General features: G+C 44.2%; 1 protein-coding gene across 6 annotated transcripts; it reads right to left on the bottom strand.

The window, feature by feature from the left end:
* Positions 1-235: 235 nt before the first annotated feature.
* pals2b (protein associated with LIN7 2, MAGUK p55 family member b) lies at positions 236-24807 on the bottom strand. Of its 6 annotated transcripts, none has more exons than XM_053447173.1 (14): positions 24514-24807; positions 17048-17110; positions 14203-14468; positions 9775-9875; positions 8993-9145; positions 7100-7252; positions 6452-6679; positions 4244-4375; positions 3954-4050; positions 3554-3622; positions 3299-3460; positions 3003-3205; positions 2752-2880; positions 236-1810 (listed from the first exon to the last, which is right to left on the bottom strand). In XM_053447173.1, the coding sequence occupies exons 3-14, from the start codon at positions 14339-14341 to the stop codon at positions 1634-1636; spliced, it is 1743 nt and encodes a 580-aa protein (XP_053303148.1). In that variant the 5' UTR covers positions 14342-14468; positions 17048-17110; positions 24514-24807; the 3' UTR covers positions 236-1633. The 6 variants fall into 6 exon arrangements, with proteins under 6 accessions (XP_053303148.1, XP_053303146.1, XP_053303151.1 ...); XM_053447171.1 differs by lacking the exon at positions 24514-24807 and adding an exon at positions 23420-23556; XM_053447176.1 differs by lacking the exon at positions 14203-14468.

The raw sequence follows: 24807 nt of genomic DNA, 5'->3' as shown, positions 1-24807 counted from the left end.
CTCTCACAACTTTTATAATATTTGTTGTTAAATCGATTTTTTTAAAAAACTTTTTCGAAGGATCTCTTTTCGCCAGACTACTTTTTCATAATGAAAAGAAAAGCCCCATCTTGCCATGTAATGGTTTCTTCCTTGGGTCCTCTCACAACCGCACAGAGTTGGTTATAGAGTCAATCTGCTGATACACAAACAAAAAAGAATATAGCTAAAACATCGATGAAGAAATAACCGCATGTGAGGTTTAATAAACTTTATTCATCATAAACTTGCTGATAAAAATGTAAAATCAAATCTGTGGACATGAGGTTGATGCGAACACTTCAACAGGCAGTTGGACTGTTTTTCTGAAACGTGGCACAAATTGATCTCAGGATGTTAAAATGTTACATAAATCACAAAGAATATTCATCAAAAGCTCATTTCCTTTAGTGAGATGGTAAATTTCTTTAATTCTCTCTGGTTTTGACTAAGATTTACAAAGCATTATGAGACATACAGTAAGTAGTACTAGAAATTTACCCTTTGGCCTTGCAAGCTGCACTCACCATCCAGCGTCACATTATTTCATATTACAGCCCGTAGTTAAACTACCAATCCGATAGACACCACAGGCAGGAAGAGGATTTCAGCCACATATATAAAACATGAACAAAGTGGTTAACGCAGTCAGTAACAGTGGTGATCACACTCCAGACACACACACTGAAGACAGGATCATTTCAAATCAAAGCAAATGATCGTGTGCGAAGAAAACACTAAACTATAAAAATCACCTCACAAAAACTACAAGAAAAACAAAACTACACAGAATTACAGACAATTCTTCATTTTATAAAGTCGTTTTTTCTTGAACTTCACAGAGTTGTGCTCTTATTTCCCTCCGCCCAGTTTCTCCTGTGGACAAAACCATGAGACGACTTTAGGACACGCTAGGTTAACACCAAAGGATTCAGTTGTAGGGAGGTGAAATAATACAAATAAAAAAAAAAACACAAAGCCACACGTCGCTCAAACATGGCGACGGCGTTTGACACCGAACGGTTTCTTGGACGACGACTGCTCATACTCTTCTAACTCGTCTCTCCTCATCTTCATCGGTGAGCGTGGGTGGTTATTGTAAATCCTGGGGGTCCGTGAGGGAAGACGACAAAAAAACAAACTAAAAACACGTTGAAACCAATAAGACTACAAAATAAGACGTGTCACTACCACATCAATAAATTAATGCAAAAATATGGCCCAGATTACGAGACCAGATTTTCTTTTGTTTTATTCTCACTGGAATTCCACATTGAATAGAAAGATCTTTCATAAAAAGTTATAAAATAAATAAGCACTCTTTCCCTTTGAGTTTGGAGTAGAAAAAAAGTTGCGAGCCGTGCAGGCCTAAGAGGAGAAAGAGCAGTAGGAGGTTTTTTTCTTCTTTTTTTAATAATTATTCATGTTATTTTGCAGAAGTATCTCTGCACTCGTCTCCTCGTCTTTGGCCTTTGTGGTCATAAACACTAACATACGCATACGCACACTCACACACACACACACACACACACACACACACTCTCTCTCTCTCTCACTCACACTCTCACACGCGTGCTGATGGGTCAGTGGGACCCGCTCAGGCTGCGGCTGGTCATCAGTACACCCAGTTCACGGGCACCCACTGGGGTTCACTGCACAGTTTGTCCACCGCGGCCTGTAACGTCTCAAAGGCCTTGTCCAGGTTGTCGTTCACGATGGTCAGGTCGAAGTAGTGGCTGTACGCCCTCTGGATGCGGGCGCTCTCGTCCACCGTCTTCCTCAGGTCCACATCCTGTTAGCAGACACGTTGACAGGTGAGGTGTGGAAAGGTAAAGGAAATGAAGAGCGACCCGATGAAGGAGTGGAAGTGTGTGAATAAAGGATGTATAAACTTGATGTGATGTAATACATGTGTATCATGGTTTCTGCAGGTTTAAACAAGTAACAGGTTTTTAAGACCTTCTTCAAGTTTGACGGATATGAAGGAATATCACAGTCCCATAGTTACTTAGTAGAGATTAACCATATAGTGAAGCAGACTACAGGCAGAGACAGTGGGTATCCCTATTCTTTCAAAGAGCCAAGCAGATCGATTCTGAGTGTTTGTCGTCTCAGTTCCACGTTGCTCTTGTTTCCAGTTTTATTATATTATATATTTACCATTATTATAATTCGGTAAAGGGTCTGTGTTTACAGTATATAGTGCTTTCCTAGACTTGATGGCCACTCAAAGCGCTTTAGCACTTTTGCCATTCACACACACATTCATACCGTGCATCTATGTGCTTACATAGTGTGCCAATATCTAATGTTTACAAAGAATTACAATACTCAAAGACATCACAAATACATTTTTAAGTGCCAGGAGGAGCATTTAATATTGATATAATTAAGACCTAGCTAAATATATCTATTTATTACATAGTACATCAAGACTTTTCCAGGTCTAAAATTCTAATTATTTAAGTTTATTAAACTTTATTAAACTTTTTTTTAACTCAGAAACCCTATAGACAGTTGTAGTCACTCGACAATTGACACAAAATTATGATATACATGATTTAATGTACAATAAATAATCAATCGGTATATATGGTAATACTTCAAAGTTGACAAAAAGGCTAACTTCGGTTTTTGATAGTGAAGTAAATTTTATTTAGAAAATTTAAATAAAACTTTCAACTTGTGTCTTTGTGTCTTATTGTGTGCGCGTGTGCGTGCGCGTCAACCTACCGTGAGCTGCTTGGTTGTGATGCCTGCGTCCACCACAGCTTTGTGCATGCCCTTGAGTGTATCGAAATCTGGCGCCGCAATGAAAACCACGTAGGGCATGAACTCCGCAGTTTTGAGAACCTTCAGAGCCTGGACGGAGACACGAGGGAGACATTACAGCCAAAACAAAAGAGTTCCCCCTGAATCAACCTGTGCTGTCCCACTGCTCTGAAGACACCTGACGACCTTCGGTGTCTCAAACCGTCTGGTACCTGTGGGTTGACGTCCAGGATGCAGGTGCGTCCCGTGTCCACCACCTCGAGGATGGAATCGATCTTGGTGCCGTACAGGTTGCCATCGTACTCGCCGTGCTCCAGGAAGCGGCCGCCCTTCACGTCCACCTCCATCTCCGTCCTGCTGGTGTAGTGGTACGAGTTGCCGTTCAGCTCGTCGTCACGGGGTCGCCGCGAGGTGTCTGACGGAGGAACATCACGTTGGATTGGACTTTTCATGACGGGGGTGTGACAGAGATTTAAAATACAGTGAAGTGCGAGCAGGAGGAACGTACATGGTATGGTTGTGCCGAAGCAGGTCGGCTGGAGCACCATCAGCCGGTTTTTGAGGCTGCGTCGACCCACGCCCTGCGCACCAATCAGAACCAGCGTCTTCCTCTGGAACGCCGGCACTTTGGCCACTTCCTCATAGATCTGCAGCTCGTGTCTGTCAAACTCTGTGAAATCACAATCACACTGTGAGCCAATCAGAGAAAAGGGAAACAACGCTGTGAGCTGAGGGTCAGCAGCGTGGGGGGGGGGGTCCTGACCTGCGTTCTTGGCCGTCAGGTACATCATCTTCTTCTTCTTCTTTCCAGCTATAGTGCCACAGAGGATGCCTAGAAAAAAAAACAAGACTCAACATTATATGTGCTGCTTCACTCTGCAGTTATGGTGTTTGGCCAGAAGGGGGCAGGTGTGGACCATTTTCAAGTAAAAAAAAAAGAAGAAAAAAGAGAAACATCCTCTACCCAGGCGCATTCACCATGAATCAGTTTAAAGTGGTGAAAGCAATTGAGAAATCTGGCAGCGGAACAGCTGACAGACCTTTAGGGGGGCTACTCCATCTTTTCCACATCAGCACTGCTCAAGAGAAAAACTGTCTCGAACCAATCGCAATTCACAGCGTCTGTACAAAAACACCACCAAGAAACATAGGCAGGGACCCACCTGATCCTTCATAGTCTCGAGGGACAAAAGCTTTCCTCTTCTCCTCCAGGAACTGACTGGGAATCAGTCCTGTAGCTCCAGCCACCACATGACACGCCTGGAACAAGATTTTTAAATAAGTTCATGTCTTAATCTTCAGTGACAGACATCCATCCATCCATCCATTATCTACACCACTTATCCTTAGAGGGTTTGCAGGGGGGGGGGGGGGGGGGGGCTGGAGCCAATCCCAGCCGACATTGGGCGAGAGGCAGTGACACATAAAGGAGAATCGACGAATGAAGGCCCACCTGCCACCAGTTGGGATCCTCCCTGTTGACGATCTGAAGGATGTCGCCCCTCTCGAAGGTCATCCCCGCCTCCCGACATGGGATGAGGTTGTCGCTGGCCGGGTTGTAGTCAAAGTACGGCCTCACGTACACCTGTCGTGAACACACACACAGTTTAGCTTGAAGGGTGTGTGGTCATCGGGACGTCAGGCGCATGTCGTACAAAAGGACAAACACCGTCTCACACTGACGCCCTGTTCAGACCCGGAGCTAACATCCGTCCTGAGATATCTGATCCCTCTGATCCCAAGTGGTCAATGTTAGATCTGTGTGTTCCCACCAGGCATTAGAATGAGTCCTGACTGCGTCTCCTGTGATTGGACCTCACTTCCCTGCACTGTAGGTAAATAAACACGACCATCTTTTGGGTTTGTGGTCGTTTTTACACAGTCTGCGTTGACAGATGTGTTTATAGTGACTTCGTTTGTGTGTGAATGAATGAATGAATGAATCGCATGAAGTTGTGCGGTGATGACCAATTTAAGAAAAGTATCAGTCGTTAGTGTGGAGGTCAGGGTTGATGTTGTGTTAGTAGGGTTGCAAAGGGGCGGACAATTTCAGGTAAATTTCTGGAAACTTTCCGGAAACTTTCCAGGGGAATATTAAGCTCGGGAATTTGGAAAAAAAATACACAAATTAAACACTGAGCAATAAAAACATCATTCAAAACTCTATTTTAAAGATGCACGCTTCACATTGAATTTCAACCCTCTTCTGTGCATTTCTCCATCACATGCACAGATAATTCCCAGCATCCTGCACACTACAGCAAGTGTGCAGGACTAGTCAGGTAAGTTTCGATGATTACTGTGGAAAATATATTAGCATGCTGATTGAGGATTGTTCATCTGTTCATCTAGCCTATTTCTATCTATTTATCCATCAATTGTAAAATATTCCTAAATACGATTCCAATTGTTTGGCTAACTATTTATATCTCTGGCATTGCATTAGTGTTTTTTTACAAGATTTTTTCTCATCTTATTCTACAGAACAATGCCACGTGCACTATCTCATGTGTGGAGACATTTCACCCCAGCCAATTCAGAAGGAAAGGCTGTGTGGATTTGTAAAAAAAGAATGTGCAAAGACGTATGTTAAGAATGACACAAAGATACAGAAGCATATAGTCAAGTGCCCAAAGTTTCCTCAGGGCTCAAATCAGCCTATGACAAAACAAAATGTTTATATTTATGCCTGTATATGACAAGGTAAATACAGTTAGTATATATTACCCACAAAATGTTCAGTTTATTACCGTTAATTCCCGTATATTCCCATATAATCCCTTTAATTCCCATGGAAAGTTTCCAACTTTGAATATTCCCGGAAGTTTGCAACCCTATGAATTATAAACAAAAGTATTGACACTGATGTAAAAACTTTGGAGTTATTGTGAAACCGCAGCGAGTAGACGGACCTTCATATGTGGCCGAGGACACGTTTGAGTTCACACAGCGAAGAGAATGTCTCAACATGTCCGATTGTGGTTTGTTGTTTATCGGACAAACGTGGGAGCGCTCAGACCTGAACGTTAATATCAGGTCTGAACCGGGTCACACTGACACGATAGAATCGAATTCCACCCATTCTGTCCCACGATGCACTTGACACAGCTGCTCAGGCTGCAGAGACTTCTTTTTGCCAGGAAGTTAAGTGCTCTGGCTGACGTATTCGATTAAACAAGCAACCGGAGGAAGCATTAAAAGAAGCCAGTGGAGTATTCTGTGCAGTGCGCCCTGAGCCACAGAGCAGGAAGTGATTTGGCCTTCTGTATCATTCCCTCTAACTGCTGTTCATTCAGTTTGGTGAGGATTTTTACTCGAGAACTACAACTGGTGAGAAGGAGGAAAATGACTGTAAATATCATAAATCACTGTCCACTTTCCATGAGCGGGAGATTACAAGAAGCCCGTGTGTGTGTGGAAGAGACAGAAATGGCTAGTGTTGACCTAGATAGCATGTGGAGTGTTATTAATAGGGCTGCAAGGGTTCACATTCCTGCACAGGGGATTGTAGGAGGGCTGTAGGACACATCACCAACCCTGTACCACTGCCCAACATCTGGCACCTTATTACATCAGTGCGCATGCTTGTGTTGACGTTATCATCTCATTTGTCGTGTGAGCCTGTGTGTGTGTGTCTGTGTGTGTGTGTGTGTGTGTATACCTGCGGAGGAGCGGGAGCGTCCCGGTAGCTCGGGAGGATTTTCAGCGTGATGCCCCCGCTGCAGTCTTTGAGCATCTCCTGCAGCTCGGTGGGGTTGTTGCCCACGTCCTTCCCGTTCACCTCCTTGATGATGTCGCCCACGTGGAGCAGGCCCTGCCGGTCGATCATGCCACCGTGCAGGATCCTGGCAATGACCAGGTCCTCCTTCTCCACTCGAAACGTCACACCCTGAGAGGAAGAGGAGGCGAGGAGAGGTTGATGTTTCGCCCCGGAGAAATGGACACCTGCGTTTTACTTAGCTTTTCATGTACTCATCCAATGTCTTAAGTTGGCACAGCTATCCTCAATAGGACTTTAAATTGACTTCCAATTTATTTTGGACAGCCTAACCAAAACTTTATCCCTTACCTTAACCAGGGTCAGTTCTTACCTAGCCTTAACCTTTACACACCCACCATTTACATGCCGCCACTAACCTTTACCAGGAGCTCAGAAATGAACTGTTGCCTTATTAGGACCAGGCTTTGATTTCCATGAGGTTTACTGGTTACAAAAATGTATACACACACACACACACACACACACAAACACACACACACACACACAAACACACAAACAGATCATTTCAGTTAGCCTGTCTCCGCTCACCAGTGGCTCTCCGGCCTTCTTTCGGATGCCAATCATGCGCACAGCGTCGGCCTGCATCAGAGCGCTGTTCACCGCTGCGTCATTGGTTATCTCCGCCGGGGGCAGGACTTCAAAGCACTTTGTGGCCACCATGTCATGGGCCTCCAAAAGAGACTGAGAGAGGGGGATGATGCATATATAAGTTTTGGAGGAGATAAAACACACACACTCGTCTTCTTGCTAATGAAAATGTGAATCCTAAAGCTATAACACACAGTTGAATACACTGAGCTGTAGCTTAAGGTTGTTGATGTTTTTAAATCTGTAAATGTTCTGATAATTTCTGTTAACTGCCTCTTCTCAAAGTGAGCTACTGATACTCTACATTTCACTTTTCACTATTATCCTGTATCTGTCTCATTTTAAATAACAAAATATATATAAATATATTTATATGGTAGAATGGTGAAGTTGCACAGTTACAGTTGCATTCGAGCTAAGAGCAGACAGCTGAGCTGAAGCTTTTGTATTATTGTCTATTAGAAGACGAAATGAATAAGAATGTGAGCACAAAGCTGTTTAAACAATCATGCGCCTTCTCAACAGCAAATTAATAGTTCGAATCATCTCAAGACTCAAATCCCAAACATTGATTTACACTAAAATACACAAAATTATTTCTCAGTTCGCTGAGTCGCCCAGTAACGGCTTAAATCCAAAATCATTTCTTGATATAGTTTCAGAAATATTTTTTAAAACATCTTCCTGCAATCAGAGAAGTGAGTCTGTAAAGTCACACATACACTATGTGATGTAATTTCTGCTTCCCTCGTTCCCTCCCTCTTTTCTCCCCAAGCCTGCCTTTCCCTCCCTCCCTCCCTCCCTCTCTCGCTCTCAGTAGGTCAACCGGGTCTTATCCTCCAGCTTACAGCACAAAGGGCTCTGATTGGTGCACAGGCCTCATCGGGCTCAGACGTGTAACTCCTATTGGTGGAGCCTGTTAAAAGCCCCTGGCAGCTCTGGGGATAGAGGCTGTAGAGTCCCGACTGATGCACGAGATCGGGATCCAAAATATCATCTCTGTGCTACTGTATCTACAGTCAAAACATTACACAACTGCAGAGTGTAACATTTACTACGACACGAACAAGTGACAGAAAAACATCTCAACCAGTTGCTAGTTCAAACAAATAAAATGTGGTTTAATACAGAAACTCACTTTACTCAGAAAAAGGTGATTTAAACTGGCAACAGGTTGAGTTACTGACACAGAGAGCTGCAATATGAACTTTTATTTATAATGTTGATCATTATTTTATTGATGGAAATATTTTTGCAATAATATGTGATAGAAATCTACTATTATGGTGTCACCGATCACCAGAGGTGGAAGGAAACAAACAACACTTTGTAACTGTAATTAAGTCGATATTTTAGGTAACTCTACTTGAGTACTTGTTTTCTGATTACTTTTTACTTTTACTCCTTACATTCTAACACAAATATTTGAATCTATACTTTCATTTAAATCCAAAAACATATTAACAGATTTCAGCCTAAACCCTTGATGTAAGTATATTCTGAAGTAAAACTAAACAAGGCTCAGTTTGCTTTGCTCAGATACAGACGACAGAAATGGCCTTTAAATGGATACTTTTTACTTTTATACTCCGAGTACATATCAAATCCTGTACTTCTACTTGAGTCAAGTGTCTATTAAGTATAAATGTGTGTATTTTCGCCACCTCTGTCAATCCCCTGTATTTTACTTTCCCAGCTATAAATGCACTAGCAGCACAATTATGTCCAGAATGATCCTATAACCTGCTCATTAGTTATTCATCTTATCACCAGCATAAAGATCTGACATGCATCACATGCACTTAGTGTGTGGATGTGTGTTTACCACCTCACCTGGAAGTGTGGCTCCTTCAGGATCTTGGACAGCTCGGCCGCGCTGTCATCTTTAACCTTGAGGTTGTTGATGTCTCCGATGATATCGGTCACCAGCTCCATATTGTTGTCCTGCACCGCCTCCAGCTTCACCTCCTCCAGCTGCTCGTGGGCCTAAGGAGGGGGGGGGAGTGAGAAGCTCAGGGTGAGTAGGTTTCTTACCGATGAGATGAACAGAGCTTTTAGTTTTGAGTAGTTAGAATAAATAGATTTCCACCATGACATTGGATTCTTCCTGTACAGACTGCTTGGACCTGGTTTACCATGGAATATATATTTTGCTGACTCATAGAACCAGCCATCGCCTGCAGTATTTCTCACTGCTGCAGGTCAAAAGGAGTATTTGTTTTAGTTTAGTCATCTGTCCTCCCTACCAGATCCATCCCCGTGGGGAGCAGCTGAATGTGGGAAATGACAACAGCGCGTCGAGCAGGAACTACGACTGTCCCCTGACTGACCTCAGAGCTCAGCAGACTTTAAACAGCACTGGAGATGTGTGCACAGGCAACATGCACTGCCATTTAAAAAAAACTGAGATAACGGAGTAGCGCTACGTCACTTTGTTACTGACAGAATGTATGCACTGTGTTGGTCCAGGCCCGATCGTACATCAACACCTCAGTCACAGCCAGCAAATCACTGCTGGGTGCAGGTGTGAGTCGGGGGGCTTGGACCCGGGCAGCATGTTAGCCCGCCTCACCCTGGTCTATATGCGTGTGTGCTACCTTGGCGAGGGAACGTACATTGGGACTTTCCATGATGCCGCGCAGGAAGAGCAGGTCGATGTCCTTGGCCCCCGCGGAGGTGGGCAGCTCCCCCACGTTATCCAACACCTGCTGCATGGCTGGAGTGACGGGCCCGGGAGATACGGACACAGACGGAAAAAGAGGGGGAGAGAGATAAGGAGGCGTTAGCTCAGGCGTGAAAGTCATACAAAAAATAAACACACACGCAACAGTTTGTAAGACACTGCAGCAGCTAGAGAGAGAGAGAGAGAGAATAAGTCACTGACTCAGCAACAAAATGAAAGTCTGGCCACTTTCCCACAGTTTTGCAGGGAAGATACAGATCAAAGAGATACCCTGAAACTCATGACAATGGTAAAAACACTACTTCAAATACAAAACTTTACAATTTACAGAGGAGTCTAGTGGCAGGGGCCTACACTGCAAGAGGAATGAGACTGAGAGTGAAATGACAGGAAGGCAGAAGATACTTATTTACAAAATAAGATGCTAATCCTTGGAATACTGTGTAACTGAAAACCTGGCAGGACAATGTTAAATGTGTGGAAGAGGTGATTCATTCATAGGAATCTTTTCCAAATAGACCGAAAGATTATTTTTATATTTTAACCAGAACTTGGGTTTAGCTTGAGAACAAAGGGCGATCGAAGTAATGAAAATATTATCATCATCAACCAAATCCATACATGTAACAGTGTTAACCTACAGAATGCTAAATGATATTCTCCAAGCCAAGTCTGAAAATACATTGTGTACAAAAGACAAGAGTGAGAAGGAGGGTAATTTTAATATTTCAGAGGAGGGCTGCTGATGAATATGTAAAGCACAACTAAATTCAACTAGCTTAACTACAGGATGAGGATGAACTATTGTAATTGTGGGGAATATCAATAATCCAAATATCATATAATCACCATTAAAAAATGAATACAAATAGTGTATTAAATACTGTGTACAATATGAAAAGGTTGAAAGTTTCCCCAAAATTCGAAAAAGACCAAGTGGACTGAGAACATTAAACCTATAAGGTCAGACTCCAGCTGACTCGATAGGGTAAAACAAGAGTCAATATATTTATGGGTCTAACAGCTCTCTGGGTCAGAACCAGCCTTTAACTTTCAGGTTACTGCAAAAACTAATCGTCCAAAAGGCTGCAAATCAAACGACAATTTCATAATGTGACCTTGATCACGACTGCAGCCCATTCAATCTATTTATGCACGGCTGCGAACACAAGTCGCACAGGAGATCAAACTAAAGCTCCCTCTGGAGGTGCAGCAACTCTGGTCTGTTTAGACACAGCTTGTGAATCATTCGGGGGAAAGTGCAGAACGGTAGAATAAGCACTACGTTCAAGCTCAATGACATCCTGTCTATCTAACTATCTATCTACACCATAAAATGCATGTTCAATCACAGCAAATCTCCAGGTTTTCAAGAGTGAAATTGTGAGAGTGATTCCTGACAAACAAGCTGTGATAGAGTCCAGTTCAAAGAAACAGAGAGAGAGAGAGAGAGAGAGAGAGAGACAGACAGAGACAGGGAGAGGGAGAGGGAGGGAGAGAGGGAGAGGTGAGAACTGCAGGTATGAGCCAGTTAACGCCTTAATGCCAGGGTCTCAAATGTAATGCCCATGTAAGCTCATCTAAGACACTTAAAGCCCTGGGAATGTGTGTTTGTGTGTGTGTGTGTGTGTGTCATTATACACTTATGTGGGTAGTAAATGTATGTCCAGTCAGCTCTTGTATGCAGTTGCTTCACTCTCATGTACGTACTGTATTTTGTTCCCCTATCCCATTATTACTGTGTAACCCTGACTCATGTTCAATGTCATTAGGTCAAGTCACACTTCAGTCTCCCATTTAGAAGAAGTGGCACTTGATAAAATCACAGCTTTGGAAATACAAGTGCTTGATTTCTGGTGAAATCTCAATCAACGGGCCGTCACAAAAGAAAAGCACATCATCAGTTCATAAATGATAAATGCAGTCTCAGCTATTTTACACGAGACAGAGTTTCACATGTCGCATTCCACATATCAGTACGCATGTTTCTACTACTTCTGTTCTCACGTGTAAAAATCTGAATTTCACTTTTGTGAGTGCTCAGCAGGCCCTTTTATCCCAAATTAATCTTTTAATGTATCTCAGATATAATCTCTTTGATAATGGCACTTTTTTTCTGGTCGGCAGCACAAAAACTGCCACATCAGTAAGTCATTGTTTTCAATCACTTATCATTCATCCGTCGTTCATGCAGGGACCATGGGGGTGTATGATTAAAGAGGAAGAGATTGTAAAAATACAATTGATCTCACAGTGGGCCGAGGACCTCGCTGCGGGTTTGACCACCGCAGGGCACAGACAGACTCCATAAACAGCCGGCTCCATCTTAAAACAAACCTTAAATATTTATGATCCTCTTAAAGAAGAACAGATAGGGGGGGGGGGTTAAAAAGCAGCACTGCAGATGATCGGACCTTATAACCACGCAGCTACATTCATCTCTTGATAGATATATGAACCTCCTACTACTAATTAACAGAAAATGCAGGGTATTCAGTTTCGGTATCGGGACCACAATCTTTCAGAGCTGTAATTGTAAAGGCCTCCACACAACCATAAACAAGCATTAAAACACCAGCCTGGCTGCAGGGCACTCACTCACTGACTCCCTTTCTCATCGCTTACACTTGTGTTTTCGCTATTCTTCAAATTCCTGCATCAAACAACAGAATAACTTGAAGGAGTCTGACTGAATTTTAGAATGTGCTAAGCGGAGAGAAAGAAATCCAAACTGACCTCACTAACATACTTGTACACGATCCCGAAATCACGCCGACGTATCCGAGCTAACATCCAACTTTTTGTGCTCTCCCCCTCTCTCTCGCGGACAAACATTGGTCAGCCCGTTGTGTCATCGCGTTCTCGACCACAGGAATGTTTGCTCATCCCGGCCAGTCCGCCCCCCCCCCCCGCGCCACGTGTACTAGTGTGTACATTACTCATTCCAACAAGCCTCCTACCAAAAGTCTCCGTAATCCTACAAAATATGGCACGGTGATAAATCCACCTACCGTCTCCTGCTCAGCCTGCCCATGAGGAAGTTGGAAACGCTCAGAGAGCAGAGTACAGTGCGGCAGAGTGTTTTCATTTCAGCTGGTTGGTTCATCTACATAATGAATCATCCTGCATACCTGCTCTTTCATTTCTCTCTGCAGCTCTCTGGCGTGCCTCCAGTCTCCCTCACCATCGAACCACCGCCCGTGTGCACAGCTACCAGCACTGCAGTGGTTTGAATGCCAATGCAGAGAGTCCTTACTTAAGAATTCCTACCTCTTGTTTTTCAAGGAACTCCAGGCAAATCCCTCAGGAAAAGACCCAGCAACCTGTATTATTATTATTTTTTCAGCTCGCAAGATTGAAATCACAGGCGCACCTTGACTGGAACGAAAGTAACATCACTCATAACAAATACACTATATATATTTTAGTTTTTTTCTTTTCAGTAGTGCAGGTTGACGACCAAACCTCCTTCTGGGAAAATAGGCAACACAAAGCAAAAGCTTCTCTAAAGTCTCAGATTCCTTCTGCAGCTGCCTGGTGGTCAAATACTGCAGAGAAGCTGAATTCTTGAATTAACACTTAAAATAGTTAGTTTAACGTATCGATATATAGGTAAGCTAAAAGTAATTACTAAATAGTTCAAATACTAAGCAGGAATGAATAAATAGTCCAAACAGTTAGCTAAGTAGCCTAATAGCCAATAACTTTCGAAATAGCAAAGACTTTTAACTTTATTTGTAAACAACAGGACTAGTTAGCTGATTACAATTAGCTTTAAGTAGTAACACTTAGCTACAAGTTAATAATACAAAATTCAAATAACTAAAGATAATGAATAAACAACTTAATTGATATAAGTCAAATTAAAATAGTTAGCTAAAAGTAATACATTTATATGTAAATGTTTAAAGTTGATATTATAATCAACAGATATATTAGTTAAAATAGTTATCAATATTGCTAAATAGTTGAAATAATGATAAATAATGTAATAAATGTAAACAAAAACCAAATCAGTCAAAATATTGATAGTTCAAAGAGCCTTTACAATAATAATATTGAATTCGGTTGAACACGTTTGGAGCATGACAGGCGGTGACATGTTCCTCTGACGTAGGTGCAGGGACACGTCAGACAACGTGGGTGTAGAACCACTCAGTAGAGGATTGTTGGATCATCTATTTATATGTAATGATAAATGAAAAGTCTGGCAGTTGAATCTCTCCACCTGCCTTCCGCTTATGAATATTTTATTAAAAACACATTCATCAATCCCTACCTCTCGAATTTCAGAACAAAAAAGACCACAGTATGGCTTCAGGTCTGAATGAGTGACCCAGCGCCTCCTCCTTTTTCTCACCTCCAGAAGTTTCTGCTCCCTGGGTGGACTGCTCGGCCGGGGGCCCCTCCACGCCTGGATGTCTCAGGGCCGTCACCTCCTCCTCCTCCTTCTCCTCCCGCACCCCATTGGGACAGGCGTCCTCCATAGCCGTGACCATCGCCAAGCCCTCCTTCTCGCTGCTTACTGCCAAAAGTACGCTAAGGCTATAACCACTAGTCAACCGCCAGCAGTTCTGCAACTATGTCGTCTGTCCTCCAATCCTCTTGTCTGGCACTGCTGTCTCTCTAAACTCCCAAACAAAATAAAACAGAGCGGAGAAGGTGCAGAGGAGAAAGAGAGAGAGAGAGAGAAGGAGGGTTTGAGGTTAGAGAACGCCAGAGAAACAACGACAACGACACAAAAGAGTGGGATTAAGATCAGGGGATATTCAGAGACGAGGAGGGGAAAGAGGAGCTCAGAGGAGGTGGAGAGATGATGGGGGGAAATCGGTGAAGAAGGTCTGACGTGAAGATGATTTCAGAGAGAGAGAGAGACAGAGAGACAGAGAGAGAGAGAGCGGTAGAGAGCTGGATCGCACACACAGATGTGGACATGTGTTCAATGCTCGACAGTCCCCACCCTCCACTCGGCCTTTAATACCTTCCCTTCCCTTCCCTTCCCGGCCCGGCCCTGCCCCCCCCTCCCCCATTGATAACACACAAACACATACACATAATCCCACAATCCTCTCCTGCTGTTGCTCCAATACTTCTCCTTGTGCCCCCCCCCCAAAGTTGAGTTGCCCCCCTCTTGCATGTCAAGTCACTGACACGCGTACATACACACCAGTTGAATGTGCCATTATGTAAGCAATCTTATGTAAGTATTGCTGAAGCAGCGTGTGTCGGTCTAATTGAAGCATTTTTTTTTCTCTTCTCTCTTTCGCTCGTTTTTTCCCTTCATCTCATGTCCCCACTGAAATGAATGTGCCCTGATCACCTTACTTCATGCTAAGTCACTGTAATTAAGGTGCTGACGGGATTACGAAAGTTTTTTTGGGCCTCACTCCTGAGCCAAATACATTTGGGAAATATACTGGGTGCAGTGCTGACTTTTTTTAAATATTTTTTTACAATGCGATAGACTCGAAAAGAAAAAAAGCACGCAACATTTTACATGAGGGCTGTCTAATATCTCTTTGCATTAGCACAGAGTTGCCGGGGATGTCCTTAGCTTTTGGATCACACACAGAAAGGTAAATTCCTCTACCGGCAATGGAGTCACTTGCTATTTTTAGCAAATTTCTGTGTAAAAGAGTTATAAAACTGCGATCGCATTGATGGTACTCTTAAGTAGTCGAGAGGATCAATTGGGATGTTTCACTTGATAAATGCAAAATTTTGAGCCGCTTGTAAAAGTAGATGAGTCTTTACGATTCATCCTCTGGGGGAAATGAATGGCCGTAAAATGGTAGTCCCATCTGTTTAGATTTTTCAGTCTCAACTTTCAGGCTAAAAGTGATGAGCAAACTCACTGAGGTAAAATAATTACCGTCCTTAAAAAACCAAGCAGCCGGTGAACCCCTTGAGCAACTGCATAAGAGTCCTGCGTGTAAATGACATAAACACAACAACCCATTTGAAAAGCTCAGCAGAAATGTTTCTGGTTGTCCTTGTAATATCAGAAACGTCACGAGCCGAGGAAGAGCAAAAGAGACGTCCAGTTGTTGACGTGAATAAGGGCAGGCTCCTCCCCTCCACCATCCATCCAGCCCCTCCTACAACGCCACAGCTGTGCACGGAGCAGATCTGTAGGTTTTAATCCACACTGCACGCCAACCCCCCGCCGCCGCCGCCGCCCCCCCCGCGCGCGTTCCATCCCAGGCACTGCCCTGCATGCAGCCCCTCCCCCAATTTGGAACGTGGGATTTTAATCTGACCACGAAAGCATGGGATTATAGAATCTCTGTCCCTCGCTCGTCATATCTGGCTCTCAAACATCTCAGAAACAGCGAACAGAGTCGGTGTGGCGATGGTTGAAATGGCCTTTAGCCTACGCTGCCTCTGACCTAAGTGTGATAAGATATTTTCCCTTCTTGGTGTCAATGCAATATTACAGTACTTTGCCCTCACAGAACTAAAGGTAGTTCACAGTTTGTCACACACACACACACACACACACACACACACACACACACACAATCACAACTTAACTCCAAAATGTCAGACTAATTATTCCTCTTCAGAAAGTAAAAAGACGCAGTTTGACTGTGGAGGAGCGAAGGTGTGAAGAGGGAAAGAAAAGCACTTAGGCCATTACAAAGCATCGTGGGATGTCAACACGGATTTCAGGAAAAACACAGAGCTCCAGGTCTATAATGAGTTAATCTAAATCGTGGTTCAATTAGAATAATTGGTTTATTATTCAGCAACAAGCTCATTTCAGTATGTAAATCGCACTGAGTCAAAGACAAGAGAAAGCAGTGTGTGTAAGAGATCTGTATACGGGGATCAGACTGAAAAGGTTTTGACAGAATCATACTGGTCAAGCAAGGATAGGTAGGATTTACAGGCATATATATATGCAGATTTGTCTCATTTAAACTTCGATTGCAATGGTTAAGTTTAATACGAGCATGGCCCTACGAGTACATAAAACGTTTTAATAACCTTGTAATTTACACGAACAGTTTGAAAACCAGCTGCTTCCGTTTGCGCTCTTAAAAAAGAAAGCCGGGGTCTTTTAAAAGCAGCGAACAGCACATCCTTTGCTTCAGAACCTGGCCATGCCCCCCCCCCCCCCCCCCCCCCGAGCTGTAACGATTATTTCAGCATGCAGAAGACATGATCCCTACAGTAGAGAGGAAGAGGACATTTGTGTTTACCTGTGCAAGTCGGTTTAGCCCAGACCAAGTCCTACTTGCTACTCATCAGTCAACTGTGAAGACCTGCAGAGAGGAGAAGAAAGGGGGAGAGAGAGAGAGATGTGTGAATGATTTCATCATTCCTCACACACTTGTTTTTTCCCCCAATGTTGATTATCTGTTTCATCCATCTCTGCCATCTCTACGTCTTTGTGAGGCAGCAGCCCTGTTCGAGGACGGAGGCCGCTTTTCTTTTCGCAGTGATGAACAGAGTCATCCAGGGTCGTTCTTGTACTCGGCTCATTCAAGGATGCATCATCGGCTGGCACGGCGCCATCCACGTAGTAAATGTCCAAGTGATGACAAAGCACATTCATTCCCAGAGAGATCTCTCACTTACACTCAAGCATTTACGCCATCGCTGTGTTTATCGTGGACGGATATTGGTTAATATTTGTCAAATTAAGGATTTACTTGTGCAGTTATCGATGGCGGATCATATGCCAGTACGGATGCAGCAGATATTAGAGAAATCAGAGATGAGGCCAATTGAGAAACTGTAATTTCTGTGTTGTTTGTATAGAATTTTTATTTTTTATTTTGTATAATACCCGAGTTGGAAAAAGCATCGGTCCTACAATAGTGAAAAATGATGCGTCCTTGCAATTAAAGGTTCAGTGTGTAGGATGTAGTGACATCTAATGGTGAAGTTCCATGTGCAGCTCTACTAGTAGTCCCTTTCACCTAGATCTTAAACACTGGACCTTTAAACGGTTTAAGAGTCCCTTTCCTTAACTGACTCCCAATCTGAGTACTGCAAACTGCAAAGTCTGGGAGCGATAAATCCCATTTGTGCTGCTGTGAATAGCCATTGTGAAATGGACCAATAGAAAATGCAAGCCAGCAAAAAAATTAAATAATGAAATGGTGTGATTACAAATAACGGATGCCTGCCCTCGCCCACAGGACAACACATTCTCACTCTTACACCCCTCATTAAGTTCAGCCTCTTTCACTTTCCTTTTATTTCTCTATTCTCCCCAAGCTAGGTAAGGAAAGTGAAACAAGAGTTTGGAAAAGATTATCCAATAAAAGCCAAAAGTTGGACATGCTCACTCAGGTGTGTGTAAAATAACCTGAAGCTGCTTTCAGACATGCACTGAACTCCGGATACTCCCCTGACATTATCCGGAGGCGCTGTATGTGAGATCGCAATTGTCTGATGGAGAGGCTCTGGACTTTCTCTGGACTTTCTCCAACCAGACCCCCCAGGTAAAACTCTGGATAATATCCCAAAGAACTCTTGTGAGTAGACTGCAGGAGATTCTCCGGAGGATTCACCACAAGCAGGTGGGCCCATCGATGGCGTTTCTAACACGAGACGGACGCAAACGTGTGTTGATTTGCTGTAAATACACGTGATCTCCACGACGGAATTCATATGTTACATCCGGCCTGCTGCGCCATCTGTCGTGTTTGAGAGAAGAATCTCCTGCTGCGTTCTTTATATGTGGAAGGCAACCTCCAGAGAAGGTCCGGACCCAATGGTTCAGACTTTCTCTGAAGTAAGTGTCTGAGAAAAGGTGAGAGAAAGAGTGTTTGTCTATGTGACGATGCTCTCTCGGTCACATTCAAGAGGACGTCACACTGTCCACATAACCTTTGACCTTAAGCATTTCTCTGTCTAGGTCGTACCAACATGTTCAGTTGGACAGTTTCCATGGTGATCATATCACACAATAGGACATCTACTCGTCACCGGTTTGCCATTATCCCTTGTGCTCCCCGGAGGACTTTTCACCCATCATGTCAGAGCTAATTGGTCCTTTCGTTGTTAGAGACGAAGAGAGCGAGAGAAAGAGAAGTGAGGAGTCAATTCATTACGCAACGCAGATTACAATCAGGCTCGGCACACTCATTGGAAGTGAAGGATATCCCTTGGAAGAATGTTAATGGAGGCAAAGCCACCAGGGCAATTCCTCACCAAGTCATCCGCACCACAGAGCAGAGCAGGAGCCAAAAGAGGGAGGGAGGAGCGTGCAGTGATCAGACATAGATGGGAATGGTTTTAGAGGAATGTATGAAATGGACAGAGCAGAATGAGAGGAAGAATTTCAGGGGAAGAGATCCACAGCAAGAAGATAGGGAATAGATTAGCGGTCATGAAGAAGAAGAGGAAGAGATTAGACTGTGGGAGCTGAGGGAAACGAATCCCAAGCCTTGGGATGAAAGAAGGAGAGGGAAAAGACAAGAAAGTCTTGAACAGGAGCTCCTCTGGTGATAGTTGCATGAAATCTGAATGTGTATGATTGCTTCCTGAGAATTTGCTTTACTTTGAATAGAGGAGCTTGTACATGCATTTTACTTGGATGCAAAAGCCAGGTCATGTCAAGGACTAGAACCTAGGTTGCATCATAACATTACAAAGTTTCATCAGCATGCACTGAACTCAGGATCACCACTGAAGGCCTGTTACATCCAATATGGTCCGCTGCCGTTTCCTCCTGCGACAGAGAGAAAAATCACAGGAAGTGGTCATACTCGATCCTTGCTCCCATTGGCCGATCTGAAAGCACGAACGAGCCAACAAAAAGTGCCCCCTGGTTGCCAAGTACACAGATGATGGACAGCTCATGGAAGGGAGGATTACAGGGGGAATCAGAGGTTTTGTTTTTGTACAAAACATCACTGCCGTCTCACTCGCACATAAACACACTAGTGTGCGTGTGTGTGTGTGTGTGTGTGTATATGCACGCAATTCCATGCACAGACAAACACCAGCAGGCCGTGTGGTTTTAATTCCTCCAGTTCTTGTCCGGCTACAGCAGGAAATCTCTCTCTTCCTCTGATGCGGCGCCTCATTGAGCACATTTTGTGAGTTCATAGTCTCAGATGGAGTAGAATACGTCTCTCAGGGTCATGGAACACACACACACACACACACACACACACACACACACACACACACACACACACACACACACACACACACACACACACACACACACACACACACACACACACACACACACACACACACACACACACACACACACACACACACACACACACACACACACACACACACACACACACACACACAGGCTAGCCACTAAGGCACTCATCTTTGAGGAGCCATTCAAATCACGTCTATAGGTCCTCTACTCCTCTGTGAAAACACACGTACTCTCTCTGCCCTTTGAGAGCAGCCGTCACTCTCAGTTCCTCTCACTGACTTGAGAACAACAAAGCAGGCTGGCGAGCCTTCTGTCCCGCCGGCAGGTCCACATGTCACGTCATTGGCCGACTCCAAGGGTACAAGGAGCCATTAGTAAACTTTCCTGAGCTCGGAGGCTGCGGCGTCCCCTCTGCATGACACACCAGTGTGGTTAGTTATTCACAGAAGCAGAGTGTAGCCTACATACATGTGGACGTGCATGTATGTGTAATGACAGCCTAGTCATACATCCCCCCCCCCATACCGACTCCATCCTGTTCTGCCTCGCAGCCATCGCCCTCTGCCTCCAGACAAGCCTTATGTAGGTCAGTCCATGTGTTACAGCACTCAATAAGAGGATTACACTGCGACCCCCCGAGATGGCCACGTTAGCAGATCAATACATGTTTGATAGTCATCATAAGTGGATTCTGTAAGCAGAATTTCATCTCCCATTATTCCGGATTCTATAGCAAGTTGATGAAATCAGCTCGGTTTCTACAAAGTGAGGATGAAGCTTTTTTCAGGCCTTCTGCTGATTCATGCCTATACCTCTACTCATCACCTGCAATCTAGATCACCATTTACAACAGACACCATTATTTGCATCAGTGCACTTTCCCCACATCGCCCAAAAATGACCACTACGCCCTCCTCTGTGAGGTTTTCCCTCACAGTTTGGGATGATACAATAACGGAGCCGCCCGCGTGCAGCTCGTCAGAACCCCCTCGGCACTGCACATGCAGCGAACTTAATAACGAGCACCTTTTGACATAATCTAACCCGCCACATGGCTGCGCCTGCTCCTTCTCAGTCTCTCGCTCTTCCCAATAGTGCAGCCTCCTGCTCCTGATCATTAGTATCAAGGAAAAGAGGATGAGGGAGGATGGAGTAGGTGATGCAACAGCACTTAACAAGACTGCAAAGTTAGAGAAATGATGTAAAAGAAATTCAATGGACGTGGGAAAGATAAGAGGAAAAAGTCGCATTTTGGAATATTGGAGGAGAATTACAAACGTATGTATCTCCTTTGATAGAAGCACGGGCTGGAGCAGCACCTATAAGAAATGAATGGGACTTTGATCTGGTTACATCACAACCTAATATGATCTTAATGCCAATGCGTTCTTAGCATTAAATATGCTGTTTATCTCGCGTATTTATGATTATCATCACTTGGATATTGCGTGGAGTTGAATTATAATCGAGCAACACAGTTTTTTTTTACGTGATAGAGACAACAACAGGAGGACACGTCCACACAAAATCCAACCGTCTTATGCCATCTAGATGATTTTATTGTTTATCTGCAGTGGCGTGTCCCTTTAAGGCTTTTGTGATGGGTGAAATCTGGTGAATCAGCACTATAGGCTGCAGCAAAAAAAAAATCATCAAAGAAGTTTTTTCTTTGGATGGTAGCAATTCTGACACACAAACACACATAATAAAGTAATGCCCCTCTCCGTAATTTAGTTGTGTATTGTCTTGGCAGGGATGTAATTAGCTTATGATCACTGTTATGGGGCCAGTTAGTCTGTGTGTTACCAGTAGGGAGGTGCAGTCTGCTGTCGGGGCAGGGAGGGTTTGATTGTAGGTATGTAGATGATGTGTGGTTCTTATGGAAGGTTTGAGTCATTGTGCGTGTGCGAGTGTGTGTGCGAGTGTGTGCGTGTGTGTGTATGTGTGAGTGTCTATCTTTTCTCTCTTTCTCCAGTCCTTGCTCCTCTCCTCTCTGAACCGTCTTTCCCATAGCTGTGTATCAATAATGAAAAAGTCCAGGCTTCTAAGTGTTGGATCTGGTCTCTGAGTGACTCACAGACATCTCTCATGTGCCGCAACATCGAGAGCGTGTGTTTTGAAAGTCCTGTTTTCCTCCGCCCCGCCGACAGGAAGGGATGTGCATGCGTACGAGGGGCTGAAAAGTCTCAAACTTAAAGCAGAACAATAAAGGTCACCCTGGATCTCTGACTCTGACATCTGTGGCTGTGTATCCCTGCCCTGGATGTGCACTAAACTGTCTCCGTCTCCTTCCCTTCCTCCTTTTGTTGCTCTCATTCGATTTTTTAAATCAGATTATGGCTTGTAATAGAGGAAGAGTGGAAGACCCATAAACTCTACATGCAACAAGAACCCCTCTTAGTAGACTGGTGGCCACTCCCAGGAAGGATCCCCAAGGATGTCGTGTAGGGCTTCCCCCAGCACGTGCAGGACGCCTGATCAGCTTCTAACCCTGTGCCAAGTGAACTGACCCTGATGTGCTCTCCTCGGAGTCTGAATCTTTGTTATGACAGGCTGTGTAGGTGGTTTTGAGTTTCCACTAAGTGCTCTACATAAAGTGGGGCTGACATCTTGTGAGTGCATTATTATTATTAAATGGTGCAGGCAGGGATCACAGTGGAGGACAGAAACATGTAAATCAATAGGATAGTCTGGCTGCGCCTCCGGTCTGTGCCAAGCCACCGCTCTGCATCCAGACAATGCTCTGTGGATATTTGCCTGAAAGTTGTCCCATATAACGGAATAAGAGAAATTGTTCTATACATGTTGCAGATATTAGAGTAAGGGACTTTTTTCTGTATATTTTAAACGCTCTCCCTGCGTCTTATCTGGAGCCCACAGGCTGGTGGATGTTGCAGTCCATCATTCCGGAGCGCTGGCTCCCTCCTGCCTCCAACAACCCGCAGCCCGTTCCACTCGTCCCCTCTCCCAGTCAGGGATCCACACCCGCGCGCTCGAACCGTGCGCCAAATCCGTGCCATAACGCCGGCACCGCCACACGACCGCTGGCTATATTCACACCGATTTCGCAACACGTGCGGCCATTTTTTTTGTTACCCATCCTATCCATTGTGGCGTGCGTACACTTCTAACCACTACGACCCACCCGCAGGATCCTTCCCCCCGTGTGTAGCAAGACAGACAGGGGGGGATACAGGGAGCGAGACCGGATCCACAACGGACCAGAGTGATCAGAGCCCGGATAAAGCTTCGGCTCTCGGAGGGGAGCGGGCTCCAGGGGGGGGGGGGGCAAACCTCCCCCTGCCACCGCCACCTTCTGTCAAACTCCGCTGCACCTCCAACACGACCAAGTGTCTTTGTCTCTGTTCCATACCAGCGAGTGGATGAGTCTAAAGAAGCCGCCGCAGGACGCGTCGGACCACGAGCCGCCACTTACCTGTGTATCGTGCCGGTCCGCGCCAGTCCACACGCACGCACACCGTCCCGGTTGGACATTCAGACCCCCCTCAGCTGTCTGTCCTGGTCCCGCAGCAGACTACCAGAGAACATGGTGCCAATCAAACCCACACGCCCCGCCTCCTCCCCCCTGACGTCAAGGAGCTCAGACCAATGGCAGCCGAGGTCCCACCCTCCCCTAGTGAGTATAGGCTGCGTGATGTATTGTGAATATAGTATTTTCTATCACACACTCGACCATTCACAGAAAGAGGAAACACTTAAACAAACATTTACACGCCCCCTGTGTAGACAGGGCGTAAAAGCGAAGTATCATGAATATAATCTTAACCTTTATTTACCCAACATATCATAAAACTATAGACCTGGACTTCCGTTTACTAATTTACTAACTAATGCTCATTTTACATTTGACTCATTTACCGAGCGAGAACTTTAGGATTAAGATGTAATATTTTGCTAATTTGTCTCCATAAATCCGAGAGTCAAGGTTTTCTGCTGAGAGAAGGAACACAAGTCTTTATCCCAAAGCTCAGTCCTAAGCCTCTGAGTCTTAACCATGACTTAACCATCATATCATGAAACCATATAGGCCTATTAGTGTAAAGTGTTTTTACTAATTGGACAACAAGGTCACATTATGACTAAAGGATTTGGATTTAATTGAGTACATTCAACAAAAATAACTAAATACCTAAATACATTAAATCAACCTCATTTAAATGAGTAAATTCAGTAAATTCAATTAAATACAATCAAATGAATCAAACAGGTTACATTTTATGAGTAAAGTCATCTAAATTAATACAAATTCAATAAAGAAACACATTTGCATTAACTTAATCACCAAGTGAGAGCTTAAAGATAAAGATCTTGAAGCCGCCCCACCCCATGCCTATACAGACCTACTTTTATTTTACATTTTTAGCCTTTCATCTAAATCTGAGCATCATTTTTTAAAGCTGAGAGAGAGAACGAACAAAAATCCAGGTGTTGACAGTGAATGAATAAAGAACCCGTCCTCTCCTTCTGTCTCATTTCCAGCTCAGCCTGTGAGTCTGCAGCATCTCTCACCTGCTTGATTTTTGCTGTGCGTGTGCTGGTTCCATCATGTTGACCTGGACTGACCACCCATGTAATTGCAATGATGCTCCTGAAAAATAGCCACTTCTCCCAGTCATTTAGTGCCAGAGTCCGTGTGGCCACAAGAGAGCGCCATAAGCCTCCCAGTTGGCCCCTTCAATCTGATTTATCCCTTCTTGGTCATGGGGGACCATTCATGCTTGTCAGACCCAGTTAAAATGTTCTATAAACCAAAAACAATACTTTCCGAGATATGTGGCCTAACGGAGCCTCATGAGCTGGTGT

Source organism: Pleuronectes platessa, chromosome 18, assembly GCF_947347685.1.
Source record: "Pleuronectes platessa chromosome 18, fPlePla1.1, whole genome shotgun sequence".
In the NCBI taxonomy this organism is placed as follows: domain Eukaryota; kingdom Metazoa; phylum Chordata; class Actinopteri; order Pleuronectiformes; family Pleuronectidae; genus Pleuronectes; species Pleuronectes platessa.
This window is presented reverse-complemented; position numbering and strand designations above follow the sequence as displayed.

What these genes read in the sequence shown, in the direction of transcription:
- pals2b (XM_053447173.1), bottom strand. Translation starts at nt 14,341, where the DNA reads ATGGTCACGGCTATGGAGGACGCCTGTCCCAATGGGGTGCGGGAGGAG. An exon ending in GGGAGCAGAAACTTCTGGAG is followed by an intron (nt 9,876 to 14,202) that starts GTGAGAAAAAGG and finishes CCGTCACTCCAG; the next exon opens with CCATGCAGCAGGTGTTGGAT. An exon ending in TCGAGACTATGAAGGATCAG is followed by an intron (nt 3,623 to 3,953) that starts GTGGGTCCCTGC and finishes TTTTTTTTCTAG; the next exon opens with GCATCCTCTGTGGCACTATA.